The sequence below is a fragment of the Semicossyphus pulcher genome, unplaced genomic scaffold (assembly GCF_022749685.1).
Source record: "Semicossyphus pulcher isolate SPU_LCO1_2020_fin unplaced genomic scaffold, fSemPul1.0.p SCAF_17, whole genome shotgun sequence".
Classification (NCBI taxonomy): Eukaryota; Metazoa; Chordata; class Actinopteri; order Labriformes; family Labridae; genus Semicossyphus; species Semicossyphus pulcher.
In genome coordinates, this window is record NW_027211681.1 from 13,517,139 (window position 1) to 13,531,456 (window position 14,318).

Here is a 14,318-nt window from a genome sequence, read left to right on the forward strand (position 1 = left end):
AGTAAGTTTCCTTAAAATGTGTTTGAAGTATCCTAAGCAGTTTATGCTTTATTTGTGATGTTTATTTAGTTCCTGTGTTAGTAATTAATCATTTATTGCTAGATTTGATCATGAAGATAAAATACTTTTATGTTATAATAATAATTATGGTTTAGGTACTATAATGTCTAGTAAAATGTCCTGTGTTACTCCTTTCTTTCATCAGAAAACCAATTAAACAATAAATAATCAGACTGGAACTCCCTGCCTTTGCTCATCTGTTCTGACCGATAATCCACTGAGTTGGTACAACCCTTAAACCAGTCTGTCCTAGGAGAAACAGTGTTCATTTAAAGCAAATATTTTTCACGCTGTAATGCAAGTTTAATGTATCTGTAAACACATGTTTATGAAATGCTGTAAATAAGGTCATTGTGTTTAATAGTAAGGGTGGACATCTTCATTTAGAGACAAATGTGTAAATCTCAGGAAGTTTGCTGAGCTTTTATTTTGGTAGTTCATTAGAGTTACTTCCTCTTTGTGTCAGGATTGTTCAGTGGAAAACATTTGTGACATTAAAAACACAATCAGCCAAATATGAACCAAAGTGAAGCCTCGTCCAGCAACATTTAGACCACAGGATTGAAAGGAGACTCTCCCTCCTGCAGGGAACACAGACACACTGAGGAACCATGATACCAGGACATGAACCCAGGATAAAGAGGTTCAGTGAATGTGTTGTTGAAGGTGTGGAGGTGGATCAGTGTGTCAGAGGAGACTCTGTAGAAGGACAGAGTGCCAGCAGGACAGTCCACATACACTGCTACTCTATGAGAGACAGAGGAGGAGGAGGAGAGAGGGAGGTCTGTTCTTCTGTTATTGTGCCAGACAGAGTAACTACGATCAGAGCATCTCAGACTCCAGGACTGATCATTCAGCCCAAACATACAGTCATGACTGTTTCCTTTCCTTCTGATTCCTCTGTAACTCACTGATATATAAACATGTCCTCTCCACTCGACCTCCCAGTAACAGCAACCAGTCAGACCATTACTACACAGCAGCTGAGGCCAGTAGTCAAATCTGTCTGGATGATCAGGATATGACTGATCTTTTTCCACACATGTGACCTTCCTGTTGTTGTCAGACAGTTGGAGCTCTCTGTGTGCTGTGTTTGAGTCCAGAGTGAGTTCACAGAAATCTGATGGAGAGAAAAAGACACAACACAGCAGCAGTTTATCATCAGACACACCTGAAGGGTTTATTCTTTGTTAACTGACAGTCTGCTGTTTGGTCATCATGAGTCAAACTGATTCCACACTTACACTTCTTCACACCAGGCTTTAACCTCTGCTCTCCACCATGGTCCACCCTGGAGGAAGAAACACAGTCACAATGATTTTCTATCCAACATGAGTCCTAACTGCTGTTCAACATGAAGCAGTGTTCCTCAGTTTGTCACTGTGACAGAGAAACAGGCTGAAACTCATCTGTGTCAACTGTCTGCATCAGTCTGTCACTTTATCTGAGAGAAGAAGAAGAAGACACCCACAGTGTTGAACAATGGTTTGTCTATGATGGCTTTAGTGCTGTGTTCAGTGTGGTGATGGCTTTGGGGTAAAAACTGATAATGAGTCTGTTGGTGCGTGCTTTGATTGATCTGCAGCTCTTCCCTGAGGGCAGGGGGTCAGGAGATGGGCTTGGTGAGACGGGTCTTTCAGGATGTAGGACGTCTGTAGACAACGAGAGGTGTAGATGTCATCCAGGGCAGACAAACGTGTGTTTGTGATTTTCTGTGCTGTGTTGATGATCTTCTGCAGGGCCTTCCTGTCAGCCACAGAGCTGCTGTCGTACCACACCAGGATCCCATGTGTCAGTATGCTCTCAATGGAGCCGTGGTAGAAGGACACCAGCAGCTGTTGTGACAGGTTGACCTTCTTGAGTGTTCTCAGGAAGTAGAGCCGCTGTTGTGCCTTTTTAACCAGAGAGTGTTTGTTGATAGACCATGTGAGATCTTGTGAGATGTGGGCGTCCAGGAACCTGAACTGGAAACTCTCTCCACCGTCTCTCCATTAATGTGCAGTGGTACGTGTTCGTCCTGCTTCCTCCTGAAGCGAATGATCAGTTCTTTTGTTTTTTGTTCTTATGGTATTAAGTGCCAGGTTACTCTCTGTACAACAGCCTCTGTACCTCTTCTTTCTAAGGAGACTGTGATTGTGTTCGTGTGATGGGTCGGTGCACTGTCATCAGCATACGAGGTTTTACCTGAAGGGTTAGGTATGCAATTGCCATGGGCCTCGTCAGACCCAAAGGGCCTCGTGAACTTTTTAATGATAATTAAAATGTTTTCCTTTCTTGTCCCTCACTCCCTCCAAACGAATGCTAATCTATAATTGATCAAATAAATCTGTCTCAGTGTTGTAGTACTCGAGTCCAGGACTCGGTCTCGAGTTCGACTCCAGTCCTAATTTTCAGGACTCGTGACTCGACTTGTCGCCCTGTTCCCTTTTCCGTCGTTTTGAAAACACTGCAATGTACGTGGAGCAGCTGATGAAGGAAGTGGAAAGATACCCGCCTGATGTGGAGTCTCTTCCATGCTCTCCGGGCCCTGACTCTCTCCACTCTGACAGGCTCTCCTGCCTCTAGATATTTAGACTACAAACAAAACATAGGCTATATGAAAAGTATAGAAAATGATGTTCTGTTTAAGTCATGAAGGAATTTTTCATATAAAAACATTCTGTGGTTCCAGCTTCCCCAAATTAAAGTTTTACTGCTTTTCCTTTGAATTCTTTTACATATATGCAGGAGCAGGCCTTATAACCTATGGTATAATGAGGTGTGATTGGTGAACAAATACTTTGCCCCCGAGGCTTTAAAGTGCCTTCTGTATAAACTTAAATACAGATGTGTGTTTACATATTGTTGTCAAGTCATTTTGTCATTCACTCTGAACACCTGCATCCGGCGGCATGTGCGCACCACCCAGGTCCAAAAAATCCCTCTACCCCCGCTGCTGAAAAACATCCTGGAGAAAATGCTGCAGCACTTGCACCAAATCAAATGAGTGTTAAGATGAAGCGTTTTCAACGTGGAGCAGAAAAGAGAAGAAGAAAGAAGGAAGATGCCCAGTTCAAGGACAGTTTGCCTGAACTGACAAAGTTTTGTTCATAAAACAGCGGAGGAGCATCCAGTAGTTGACGTTGTAACAGGTGTCACTCTGCTGCTCTCTCTCTCTCTCTCTCTCTGTCTTACTTGCTCAACCACTCACTGCTCATCTCCCTACATAAGTTACAACTCGATCTTATAATAGACGGTAGGGTAAGAAGTTGATTTATCCTTTGATGTACATGTATTGAACATTTTGTGGTTTAATTAGCTTGCACTAGTCGTCTAATCCCGCAGCATTTTATGTGATGCAAACAGACAGCAAGAGAGAGGGAGAAAGAGTAGCAGATGATGAGTGGTAGTAGTAGTGGAGTCAGTACAATCCATAAACTCTGTCTAAAAATGTGCAGTGAGTGTCTATGAACAAATAAATAACTTTTTAATATCACAATAAACTAAAGGTAACAAATTAATTTCACTTTTTTCCAGTCAATAAATGTTTAACGATAGCAGTGGAGGTAAACATTTTACAGTTTTCAATGATTACTTTATGTGCCAATAAAGAGTGCATACCATCGCATCAAAATAGAGTTTTTTATCAACAAAATTCCTGAGGGAGAATCCCCCCCAACGCACCTACTGGGGTCTAAGCCTCCACAATATCATCATATCCTCACACGTTGTAGAAAGCTCAATCTTTAATAATATTGTCTATCAGAAAAATTGATTTTAAACCTTTTGAGGTGTGGGACTTGCAATACACTGAGCAGAAGGATATATATATATATGTATATATATATATATACAGTATCTATTTTAATTAGAGGCACCTGCAGTGTCTGATCTCTTGTTGTCTGTCCATACCTGAGCATGTCAAGTCTCCAGTGTGGATCCTCCAGTCCAGCAGACAGCAGCTTCACGCCTTGTTCTCCTGGATGATTGTAGCTCAGGTCAAGCTCTCTCAGATGGGACGGGTTGGAGCTCAGAGCTGAGGCCAGAGACGCACAGCCTTCCTCTGTGATCAGACATCCTGACAGACTGGAAATAAAACCATAAAGAAATCGTACTGATTTTGAAAGAAAAATATATCAACTGTTGTTCAATCAGCCTCATACTGACCTGAGAGTTTGCAGTGTACAATGTTCACCCTGCAGTCCAGCAGACAGCAGCTTCACTCCTGAATCCTGCAGGTTGTTGTTACTCAGGTCCAGCTCTCTCAGACTAGATGACTGGGAGCTAAGGACTGAGGACAGAGCTTCACAGCTTCTCTCTGACAGATTACAGCCACTCAGCCTGAAGAAGAATTAGTGATTAGTGACTGAATTTGTCCCCTTACTTACTTACTTATGTTTACTGGTGACCTAAATGATGGTAGAATCACGAGGAGCTTTCAGTTTCCATGTCACTAACATTACTTAAGGAAAATGTCTCAGACAGAGTGAGACTTTACAATCAGCCTCATACTGACCTGAGAGTTTCCAGTGTACAATGTTGACTCTGCAGTCCAGCAGACAGCAGCTTCACTCCTGAATCCTGCAGGTTGTTGTTACTCAGGTCCAGCTCTCTCAGACTAGAGGACTGGGAGCTAAGGACTGAGGACAGAGCTTCACAGCTTCTCTCTGACAGATTACAGCCACTCAGCCTGACGTTGACACGTCGTTGATGATGTCATCACATAACAAGCAAAAATAAAAAGAGACGTACATTTATGCTGTGTGCATTTGCGCACACAAGGCACAGCATTAATGATTCAAATCTCCAGACAGACAGGATCTGATGTTTATTAAAGTTCTGTGTGCTGACCATCAATGAAAAGTCGGCTTTAAATGTTATTTACTTGTTGTTTCTGCTGGATCACATGGCTGTGTTGTCTCCTGCGTCCGTAATTGACTCTGGACAGTGTATTAATATCTGTGGGCACGATTGTTGGTGCCACAGATAGTTATGTTTGAGTATGGTTATATATTTACCTCATAGTTCCGTGTGTGTGAATGTGTCTGTTTCGCGTGCATTAGATAGAGCATGCGTCACAATGAGGTGAGGCAGGTGTGTGTGGAGGCAGCGGTGAGCTTGTCCACGTCTTCCTGCACTTCTCAGCAGATCGGTAACAACTAGAAAGCAGTATCATGATTTAAGGAGACGTAAACAAAAGCTTGCAGTCTGTCCCTTTTTTCACTGTATCTGCAAACACACTGCTTTTTCCTCATGAGTTGAAGCGCTGCTGTGCATCCCCATGTGTGTAACAAGCAGAGACTCCTGTTGTGAAATCTACGATGTATGTCCATAATGCGCCCTCTAAATAGCAAAAACAGACTGCACCATAGGCTTCAGACTTTAGACCATGTTTTTGTTGGTCTCACGCGTAGTAATGTGTGTTCTTCTTCTTCTATTGGCTGTAGTGTGCGCTTTATTTGGCAGAAATGAGTGGGGGGAAAAATAACCCTGTGTGAAATCATGTGATTAACGACTCGTCGACGTCACCCGTTAGACATTGACTTGTGGGAGTGACGTCGACGTGTCGACAAATCGTCTTTTCTGTGCAAGCTCTACCGTGGAATCATGTAGAGCTTTCTGTTTTAATAAAAACAATTACTTGAGGAAAATATCTCAGACAGAGTGAGACTTCACAATCAGCCTCATACTGACCTGAGAGTTTCCAGCAGACAATGTTCACTCTGCAGTCCAGCAGACAGCAGCTTCACTCCTGAATCCTGCAGGTTGTTGTTACTCAGGTCCAGCTCTCTCAGACTAGAGGACTGGGAGCTAAGGACTGAGGACAGAGCTTCACAGCTTCTCTCTGACAGATTACAGCCACTCAGCCTGAAGAAGAATCAACAGAGAGCAATCACAAACAATGTTTGTTTTTTCAGAAAAAAGAAAAGCTTGTTTAAACTTGTAAAGTTAGGTGTGTACCCACAGAGCTTTGTTGGAGGCCTTGACCACTGGCAGCAGCCTCAGAAGAGCCTCCTCTGAAGCAAAATATTTCTTCAGGTCAAACACGTCCAGATCTTTTTCTGATGACAGTAAGATGAAGACCAGAGCTGACCACTTAGCAGGAGACCGTTTATCTGTGGAGAGACATCCTGATCTCAGGGACTGTTGGATCTGCTCCACTAGAGAACGATCATTCAGTTCATTCAGACAGTGGAACAGATTGATGCTTTTCTCTGGAGAGAGACTCTCACTGATCTTTGTCTTGATGTACTGGACTGCTGTTTGATTGGTCTGTGAGATACTTCCTGTCTGTGTCAGCAGACCTCTCATGAGAGTCTGATTGGTCTGCAGTGAAAGACCCAGGAGGAAGCGGAGGAACAAGTCCAGGTGTCCGTTTGGACTCTGTAAGGCCTTATCCACAGCACTCTGGTAGAAGTGTGTCTCTGCAGAGTCCTGATGAATTGTTTGTTCTTCTGACATCAGATTGACACCAGAGTTGATGAACGTCAGATGGACATGAAGAGCAGCCAGAAACTCCTGAACACTCAGATGGACGAAGCAGAACACCTTGTCCTGGTACAGTCCTCTCTCCTCTTTAAAGATCTGTGTGAACACTCCTGAGTACACTGAGGCTGCTCTGATATCGATGCCACACTCTGTCAGGTCTGACTCATAGAAGATCAGGTTTCCTTTCTGCAGCTGCTCAAAAGCCAGTTTTCCCAGAGACTCAATCATCTTCCTGCTCTCTGGACTCCAGTGTTGATCTGTCTCAGCTCCTCCATCATACTTGATGTTCTTCAGTTTGGACTGAACCACCAGGAAGTGGATGTACATCTCAGTCAGGGTCTTGGGCAGCTCTCCTCCCCCTCTGGTCTTCAACACATCCTCCAGAACTGTCGCAGTGATCCAGCAGAAGACTGGGATGTGGCACATGATGTGGAGGCTTCGGGATGTCTTGATGTGGGAGATGATTCTGCTGGCCTGCTCCTCATCTCTGAATCTCTTCCTGAAGTACTTCTCCTTCTGTGGGTCAGTGAACCCTCTGACCTCTGTCACCATGTCGACACACTCAGGAGGGATCTGATTGGCTGCTGCAGGTCGTGTGGTTATCCAGAGGCGAGCAGAGGGAAGCAGGTTCTTTCTGATGAGGTTTGTCAGCAGCACATCCACTGAGCTGGACTCTGTAACATCAGTCAGGATCTCATTGTTGTGGAAGTCCAGAGGAAGTCGACACTCATCCAGACCGTCAAAGATGAACACAACCTGGAACTCTTCAAACCTGCAGATTCCTGCTTCTTTGGTTTCAGTGAAGAAGTGATGAACAAGTTCCACCAAGCTGAACTTCTTCTCTTTCAGCACATTCAGCTCTCTGAAGGTGAATGGAAATGTGAACTGTATGCCCTGGTTGGCTTTGTCTTCAGCCCAGTCCAGAGTGAACTTCTGTGTTAAGACAGTTTTCCCAATGCCAGCCACTCCCTTTGTCATCACTGTTCTGATTGGTCCATCTCTTCCAGGTGAGGCTTTAAAGATGTCTTCTTGTCTGATGGTTGTTTCTGGTCTGTGTGGTTTCCTGGATGCTGATTCAATCTGTCTGACCTCATGTTCATCATTGACCTCTCCAGTCCCTCCCTCTGTGATGTAGAGCTCTGTGTAGATCTGATTCAGAAGGGTTGGGTTTCCTGCTTTAGCAATCCCCTCAAACACACACTGGAACTTCTCCTTCAGGTTAGACTTTAGTTTAGGCTGACAAGCTGGAATAACAGTTCCTGAAAGAACAAACAAGAAATGTGATCAATAAGTTGAAGCTATAATCAATCTGATGATTTTAAACTTAAACACATCAGGGTGGTGTTTATTTCCCTCCTCTCTGAAATCTCTTCAGCACATCAGGTGTGAACTGTTTCTCACAGTTCATAGATCTGATTAAATGTGTGCATCATATTAACAGCAGAGTTTTAAATGTGACCCTCTCCCATGTTGCCTCCATTTCCTCTTTCCATCATGTTAAATGTGTTAAATCCTCTTACTGCTCTGCAGACAGTCAGCCAGCTCCTCCTGCTTCATTCTCCTCAGGAAGTGCAGTGTGATCTTCACAAATGCCTCTCTGCTGCTCCTCCTCTGCTCTTCCTCCTCGCTGTCCAACACCTCCTCATCCTCCCTCTGACTCTCTAAGCATTCTGGGTAATCTGGACTCAGAACCCTCTTGATCTTCTTCAGCTCGTTCTTCACAAAACTGACAATGTTCTCCTCCAGCAGCTGGAACAGAACAAGAAGTGAACTTTGACTTGTAGAAGTCAACATCAGATCATCAGTGACAGACAGAAAGCCTGCTGGTCTGCAGACTGCAGCATGGAGACTGGATCACAATGGTAGTTCAGTATTTAGTCTGTGGATGGTCCTGTCTCCTAGAAATGAAGTTGATATAAAATGAGATTCATGTTGGAGAAATATCCTGGTCTGGTTTCACACAGAAAAGATCTGCAGTGACTTTGGACACGATGTGTTTATTAGAATGAAGCTGAAACCACAAACTGTCATTAACATGAACCAAAGTGTTTCTGTTGTTTCAAACACAAACTGGACTCAGTCTGTGAACTCTGCTCTCTGCTGCCAAAGTCTGTGTGAGACCGCCATCCACCACGACCTCTGACCTCTGACTCTGTGCTGCTCAGCAATGTAACGCTTCATTCAGTCAATAAAACACTGACTGTGAACATAATTCAGACAGAGATGATGTTTGCAGTGTAATCAGGAAACAATTCAGTAACATAAAAATGTCATTTGAAGTAAACTTTGATTCTCAGTAGTAGCTGTGTTTGTTCATTTACACACCATAAATATGGAGTCCAGCTGTGTTTGATGCTGCTGGGCAGACTGACCAATGGGAACCTCTGATCTCTGCTGCTGAACTCTGTGGAACAAATATAATATAATATATTGTATATAATATAAAGACACAGTGTTACATGTGATAGATTCTATCAAGTGGATCCTGTTAGATCCTCCTACAAACACAGGACACATGCTCAGTACAGTTATTGATGTGTAAAATAGTTTCCTGCTGTTGGATCCTGATAGAAACACAAACACTGATAAATGTTCAGGTTCAGACATAAAACACTGCTGACATGTTGGATTTTAAAGGTTTTAATACAGAACAACAGAAACATGTTCTGTTTTAAATTCTTACCTTTGACAATCAGAGTTATTTACATCTTTGAAATTAATAAGTCGACCCTTAGACCGGTCACTCTTGAAGGACACACAGCTGGGCTCAGGTCCAGGAGAATCTGATCTCTCATGTTCGATACTGAAAGAATCACAAGCTCTGATGAACGTTCATAAACACTGAAAATCTTCCAGAATTATTGCTGCTGAAAATTATGAAAGTTTAAATACTGATCACAAAAAAGTGTAAGATAAATGATTACTTTGGATCCTCAGAGTGCTGTCCATCTTTGAAAACAATAATTGGATCCATAGACCGGTCACTCTTGAAGGACACACAGCTGGGCTCAGGTCCAGGTTCAGGTTCAGGTTCAGGTCCAGGTCCAGGTCCAGGTCCAGGTCCAGGTCCAGGTCCAGGTCCAGCAGAGTCTGGTCTGAGCTGCTGCTTTGGCCTTCAACACAACACAACACACACAGAGCTGTGAGTGTGAATAATGATGGTGGAGTGATTTGAGCAAAGTATGTGTTTGTTATTTACGGTAAATTTTTCCATGATAAATTCATATCTTCACAAAGAAACAGGAAGTCGAAAAGTCCTTCAGAGTGACACTTTTAACTTTTGTACAAAATAAGTCTCATATTAAGAGAGTTTGATGACAGTGACAATGATATCAAACCTCTTAGATTCTTACAGTTTATTAGCAGACTGTTGTCCATCTTTAAAGTCAAGAGAATCAAACATCAACAGGAGTTTCTTGACAGACAACTTGCTCGGTCCAGGTCCAGGTTCAGGTCCAGGTCCAGGTCCAGCAGAGTCTGGTCTGAGCTGCTGCTCTGGCCTTCAACACAACACACACAGAGCTGTGAGTGTGAATAATGATGGGGGAGTGATTTGAGCAAAGTATGTGTTTGTTATTTACAGTAATTTTTTACATGATGGATTCATATCTTCACACAGAAACAGGAGGTACAAAAGTCCTTCAGAGTGACCCTTTTAACTTTTGTATAAAATAAGTCTCATATTAACCCCCAGGGTCAACAATGACCCCCATGGGTTGTTATTCTTCAAAATCTTTGAAATTAAAAGTTTTTATATTTCCAGGTTTTCCTCATAAAACATGTTTGTGACATGAGGCCATTTGCATTTAAAAAAAAAAAAAATCATTAATTTTAAGAAATTGCAGTTTTTGTATCACTACCCCACAATTCCATAAGGGGGGTCAAAAATGACCCCACGCATTTCCTATGGCATCTCCTAGGAACCTTTGATTCTTATCAACTCTGACTGTCAGTATACATTTACTGTCCCACTTACACATCTGATGTCAGCAGTCTCACCACCCAGGAGGTCATTTAAACACAGCAACATACATGTAAATATTATCTTCATTTATGAACTTATTTTCCACATCCATGACTTTTCTGTGATAGAGTATAACACTATCACACTAGTGTTAGCTAACTACAAAGTAGGCACTAGTTAGCTAACTACAAAGTGATGTTAGTACTTTAATGTTAGCTAGTTTAGTAAGGTAGCTAACATTACTGCATTTGTTGTGCAAATGCAGTACCCCTGTGTGCAATGGTCACAGCCAGAAGCAAGTAGTTTGTGACAGCTGCATACAGTGAGAAGAGAGAAGATGTTTGTGTGTGTACATATGCGTGGACAGTGTTATGGTCCCCGGACTGACTGAATGTTCTCTGTTCGTCCTCCATAGTCAAACGGACAGACAGACACACAAACAATGGATTTTGACATTTTTTGATACCTGATTGATTGATTGTTTTGTGATAAAAAGTGATAAATGAACATGTCAAAAATGAAATCACTCTTTTGTTGACCAAAATATAATGAAAGTCATCATCTTTAATCAAAATTAAAGAAATGTCTTAAGTATTGTTGCAAAAACGCATTTATTCTAATTGGGGTCATTTTTGACCCCACTCGTGGAAGAGTGTAGGTATTGGTAGGTCACGCATCCAAGGGTTAAGAGAGTTTGATGACAGTGACAATGATATCAAACCTCTTAGATTCTTACAGTTTATTAGCAGACTGTTGTCCATCTTTAAAGTCACAAGATTCAAACATCAACCGGAGTTTCTTGACAGACAACTGGCTCGGTCCATGTTCAGGTCCAGGTCCAGGTCCAGCAGAGTCCGGTCTGAGCTGCTGCTCTGGCCTTCAACACAACACACACAGAGCTGTGAGTGTGAATAATGATGGTGGAGTGATTTGAGTGCTGAGCTCTGACATGGAGAAGAGTCATGGACAGTTAGAGATCCTCATCTCACCTCTGAGCTTTGGTCTGGCTGTCATGTTCCCCACACAGAGTGGTTTTAGAGGGAGGGGCTCCCTCCTCTCTGTCCTCACACTTACTCATAGCAGAGCCCCCACCTTCACACAAACACAACAACATGCTCATTCATTACAACCAGCTTTACATCACAGAGACACACACTGCTCTCTACCACAGTGTCATTCCTGATTCTACCACCAGATGGCACCAAAGGAAGAAATGATTCAAAGATTTCCACTGTGGATAAATGTAGAAGAATATATTCCTTTTTATACAGCTGTACTTTTTGTCCACTAGAGAGCTCATATGGATTCATTTATAGTTCACTTCTGTTCAAAGTGAGGACATGCAAAATCTTCCAGTTTAACATGTGGCAGGAGAAAGAAAATACTCACCAGGTGACTTAAGATCCACGTTCTACCTTCACCTGTAGAGGAAACACAAAGAGAGAAACTGCTGCTGATCATTTTTCATAAGTTCTTCTTCAACAATCTGAGGACGCTGTCACACTCCAATAACTTCACAGTCAAAGTCTAGAAACATGAACATGACATTAAATCAGTGTAACCTACAACCAGAGTCCAGGACAGTCCAGTCAGGACATGAATGAATAAACTCAGAGGGACACAGGATAATATCTGATTTCACTGCAGTTCATACTTAATTACATCTTTCTCTTGTCTCATTTGTTCTAAAAGGAACAAAACACATCTGGAGATTTTATATAAAAAAGAAACACGGTCATAAAAACAAACTGTCCCATCATCAAAATCATTTTCTGTCAGCTTTAACTCAACACAAAATAACTAAACAAAGATAAAGTAGGTGTGGTGGAGTTATTAAATGAACATTTTTTCTAAACTTTGATAAAAACATTTTTGTAAGATCTTTACAAACTCAGCTAAGAGCCTGTTGACTGACCGTTTGATAACAGACTGAAGTTATTCATCTACTACCTGTGTGTTTAACCAGACATGTTTCTATCTCAAATGAAACAGTTAGCTGAAAGGTCAGAGGTCAGATGGTCAGGTTTAAACTCACTGTTAACTTTTACATATTTTTATCCAGGACCACCATATTTCTTCAACCTGAGCCAAGAGCTGAAAGGGCCTAAAATATTTCATATATTTGTGCAGTGTCATAATCAAAATGTTTAAAGAACTTTAATCTATTGATACATATATTACATGTTCAGTTACATGTAACGTTTTTTGCTAGCAGTCAGTAAAATGGGTAACGCTTCATAATACGGCCCACAACTTACCGCGTAAGCTTCCACGACCTGTAATGTAATACAGTCCCATGTATCAGTGCTTAAATGTAGGTATGGTGGAACAAGAGAGAAACAGTTAGGAATGTTAGAGGCAAAGAGAAAAAGGTTATACTGTAAGTATTCTGTCAGTACTACACTGTAAGAAAGGATACCCTATATCTACTCAATAAAATTAGGGCAGCAGACTGCAAACAATATTATTATTTTATTTATTCATAATTATTTATTATTGTCCCTACACTTTAAGTACCTTTAACATCATGTTATGTTTTATCCTCCTTACTCTTACTCTGTAATTACCCAGTAATAGACAGGAAATAAAGGAGCGCAGTAAACACTGTCAAAAATTACAGGGCCTCTGCCCATCTGTTATAATAACAGACCCAAGACTAGATGATTGGCACCTGGTACTCCCACCACAACAGGGCCCTAAGTCGCTAACTAGACTCTTCTCCTCAGTAGTCTCCCGCTGGTGGAACGAGCTACCAAACTCCATTCGGTCCGCAGAGACCCAGCTCTTTATGAACACCTCTGACCTTAAAGGATAACTTGGGGATTTTTCAACCTAGACCCTACTTTCCCGTGTGTTTGTGTGTAAGTGACGAGTGGAGACAACAACATTGAATCGATCAAGTATTCAGGGAGGGAGCACCGGCCGGCAGCCGTGAAATGAGATACAATGTAACTAAACGGGACACCAGGCATACGCCAACACACAGCCACTTAAAGCGCTTGTTTTAGCTACTGACAGGCTCAGATCGTTATAATAAGTGTCTGACAACATTTTGTGTTTGTTGTGTTGGAGTACAGAAAGCGTCTTCTCGTCTGACTGCTGACTAGGATTTTCACGATGATGATTATGACTACACTGATCTTGTTGATGTTGCTAATCATCATTATTATTATTAAAAAAAAACATTGTACCATTGTAACATTGTAACCCGTGAGTACCAAGTACTTATAGAATAATGAGTATGAATAATTTCTCATCTCTTTAAATTACACTGTAGGTACCCAGTACTGACAAAACACTTACAGTATAACCTTTTTCTCTTTGCCTCTAACATTCCTAACTGTTACTCTCTTGTTCCACCATAACTACGTGTAAGCACTGATACATGCAACGATATTACTTTATAGGTCACAGATACTTACTTTAGATTACGGCCCACAACTTACAGCATCATTACTGCAGAGTTATGTTGTAATCTTACGTACTAACGGTGCACCAGTAGCTTACAGTACGTACCAATACATGTGGGTAGGTACTGGGGAACAAGATGTGAAGTTATGGAATAAGGGGGTAACAACTCTCGTCCGGCATGTTATCCATCCAGCCCTGCTTTACCACAGCTCTCAAATCAGTGCAGCTCTGAGCTCAGCACACCAGGTTAGCTAAGGCTGTTTCTCAGGTGGAGCAGGGTTGGATGGGATGAAAAACATTTTGGTCAGGGGGTAGGCTGCTCCAGGAGCGGTTTGGGAAACACTGACCCAGAAGAACAGTAGAGGGAGTCAGCAGGCGTCATGACGTGCGTTTTTGCGTCTCTTGGTGGTGGTGT

At 42.1% G+C, this 14,318-nt stretch overlaps 1 protein-coding gene across 1 annotated transcript; it reads right to left on the minus strand.

Annotated features, from left to right (window-relative positions):
* Positions 1-352: 352 nt before the first annotated feature.
* LOC138595196 (protein NLRC3-like) lies at positions 353-11,579 on the minus strand. Its single transcript, XM_069666547.1, has 14 exons — positions 11,482-11,579; positions 11,229-11,369; positions 9,882-10,028; positions 9,453-9,641; positions 9,212-9,331; positions 8,854-8,932; positions 8,049-8,277; positions 6,005-7,787; positions 5,734-5,907; positions 4,556-4,729; positions 4,207-4,380; positions 3,952-4,125; positions 1,305-1,351; positions 353-1,180 (listed from the first exon to the last, which is right to left on the minus strand). The coding sequence occupies exons 1-14, from the start codon at positions 11,568-11,570 to the stop codon at positions 609-611; spliced, it is 4,092 nt and encodes a 1,363-aa protein (XP_069522648.1). The 5' UTR covers positions 11,571-11,579; the 3' UTR covers positions 353-608.
* Between the last annotated feature and the right edge of the window lie 2,739 nt (positions 11,580-14,318).

Bases quoted from the DNA above. Each gene is read 5' to 3' on its own strand.
- LOC138595196 (XM_069666547.1), bottom strand. From the start codon at position 11,570: ATGAGTAAGTGTGAGGACAGAGAGGAGGGAGCCCCTCCCTCTAAAACC. The intron at 10,029-11,228 runs GTAAGAATCTAA...GTTGTGTTGAAG, and splicing joins CAACAGTCTGCTAATAAACT to GCCAGAGCAGCAGCTCAGAC. The intron at 4,126-4,206 runs GTCAGTATGAGG...TTTTATTTCCAG, and splicing joins TGTACACTGCAAACTCTCAG to TCTGTCAGGATGTCTGATCA.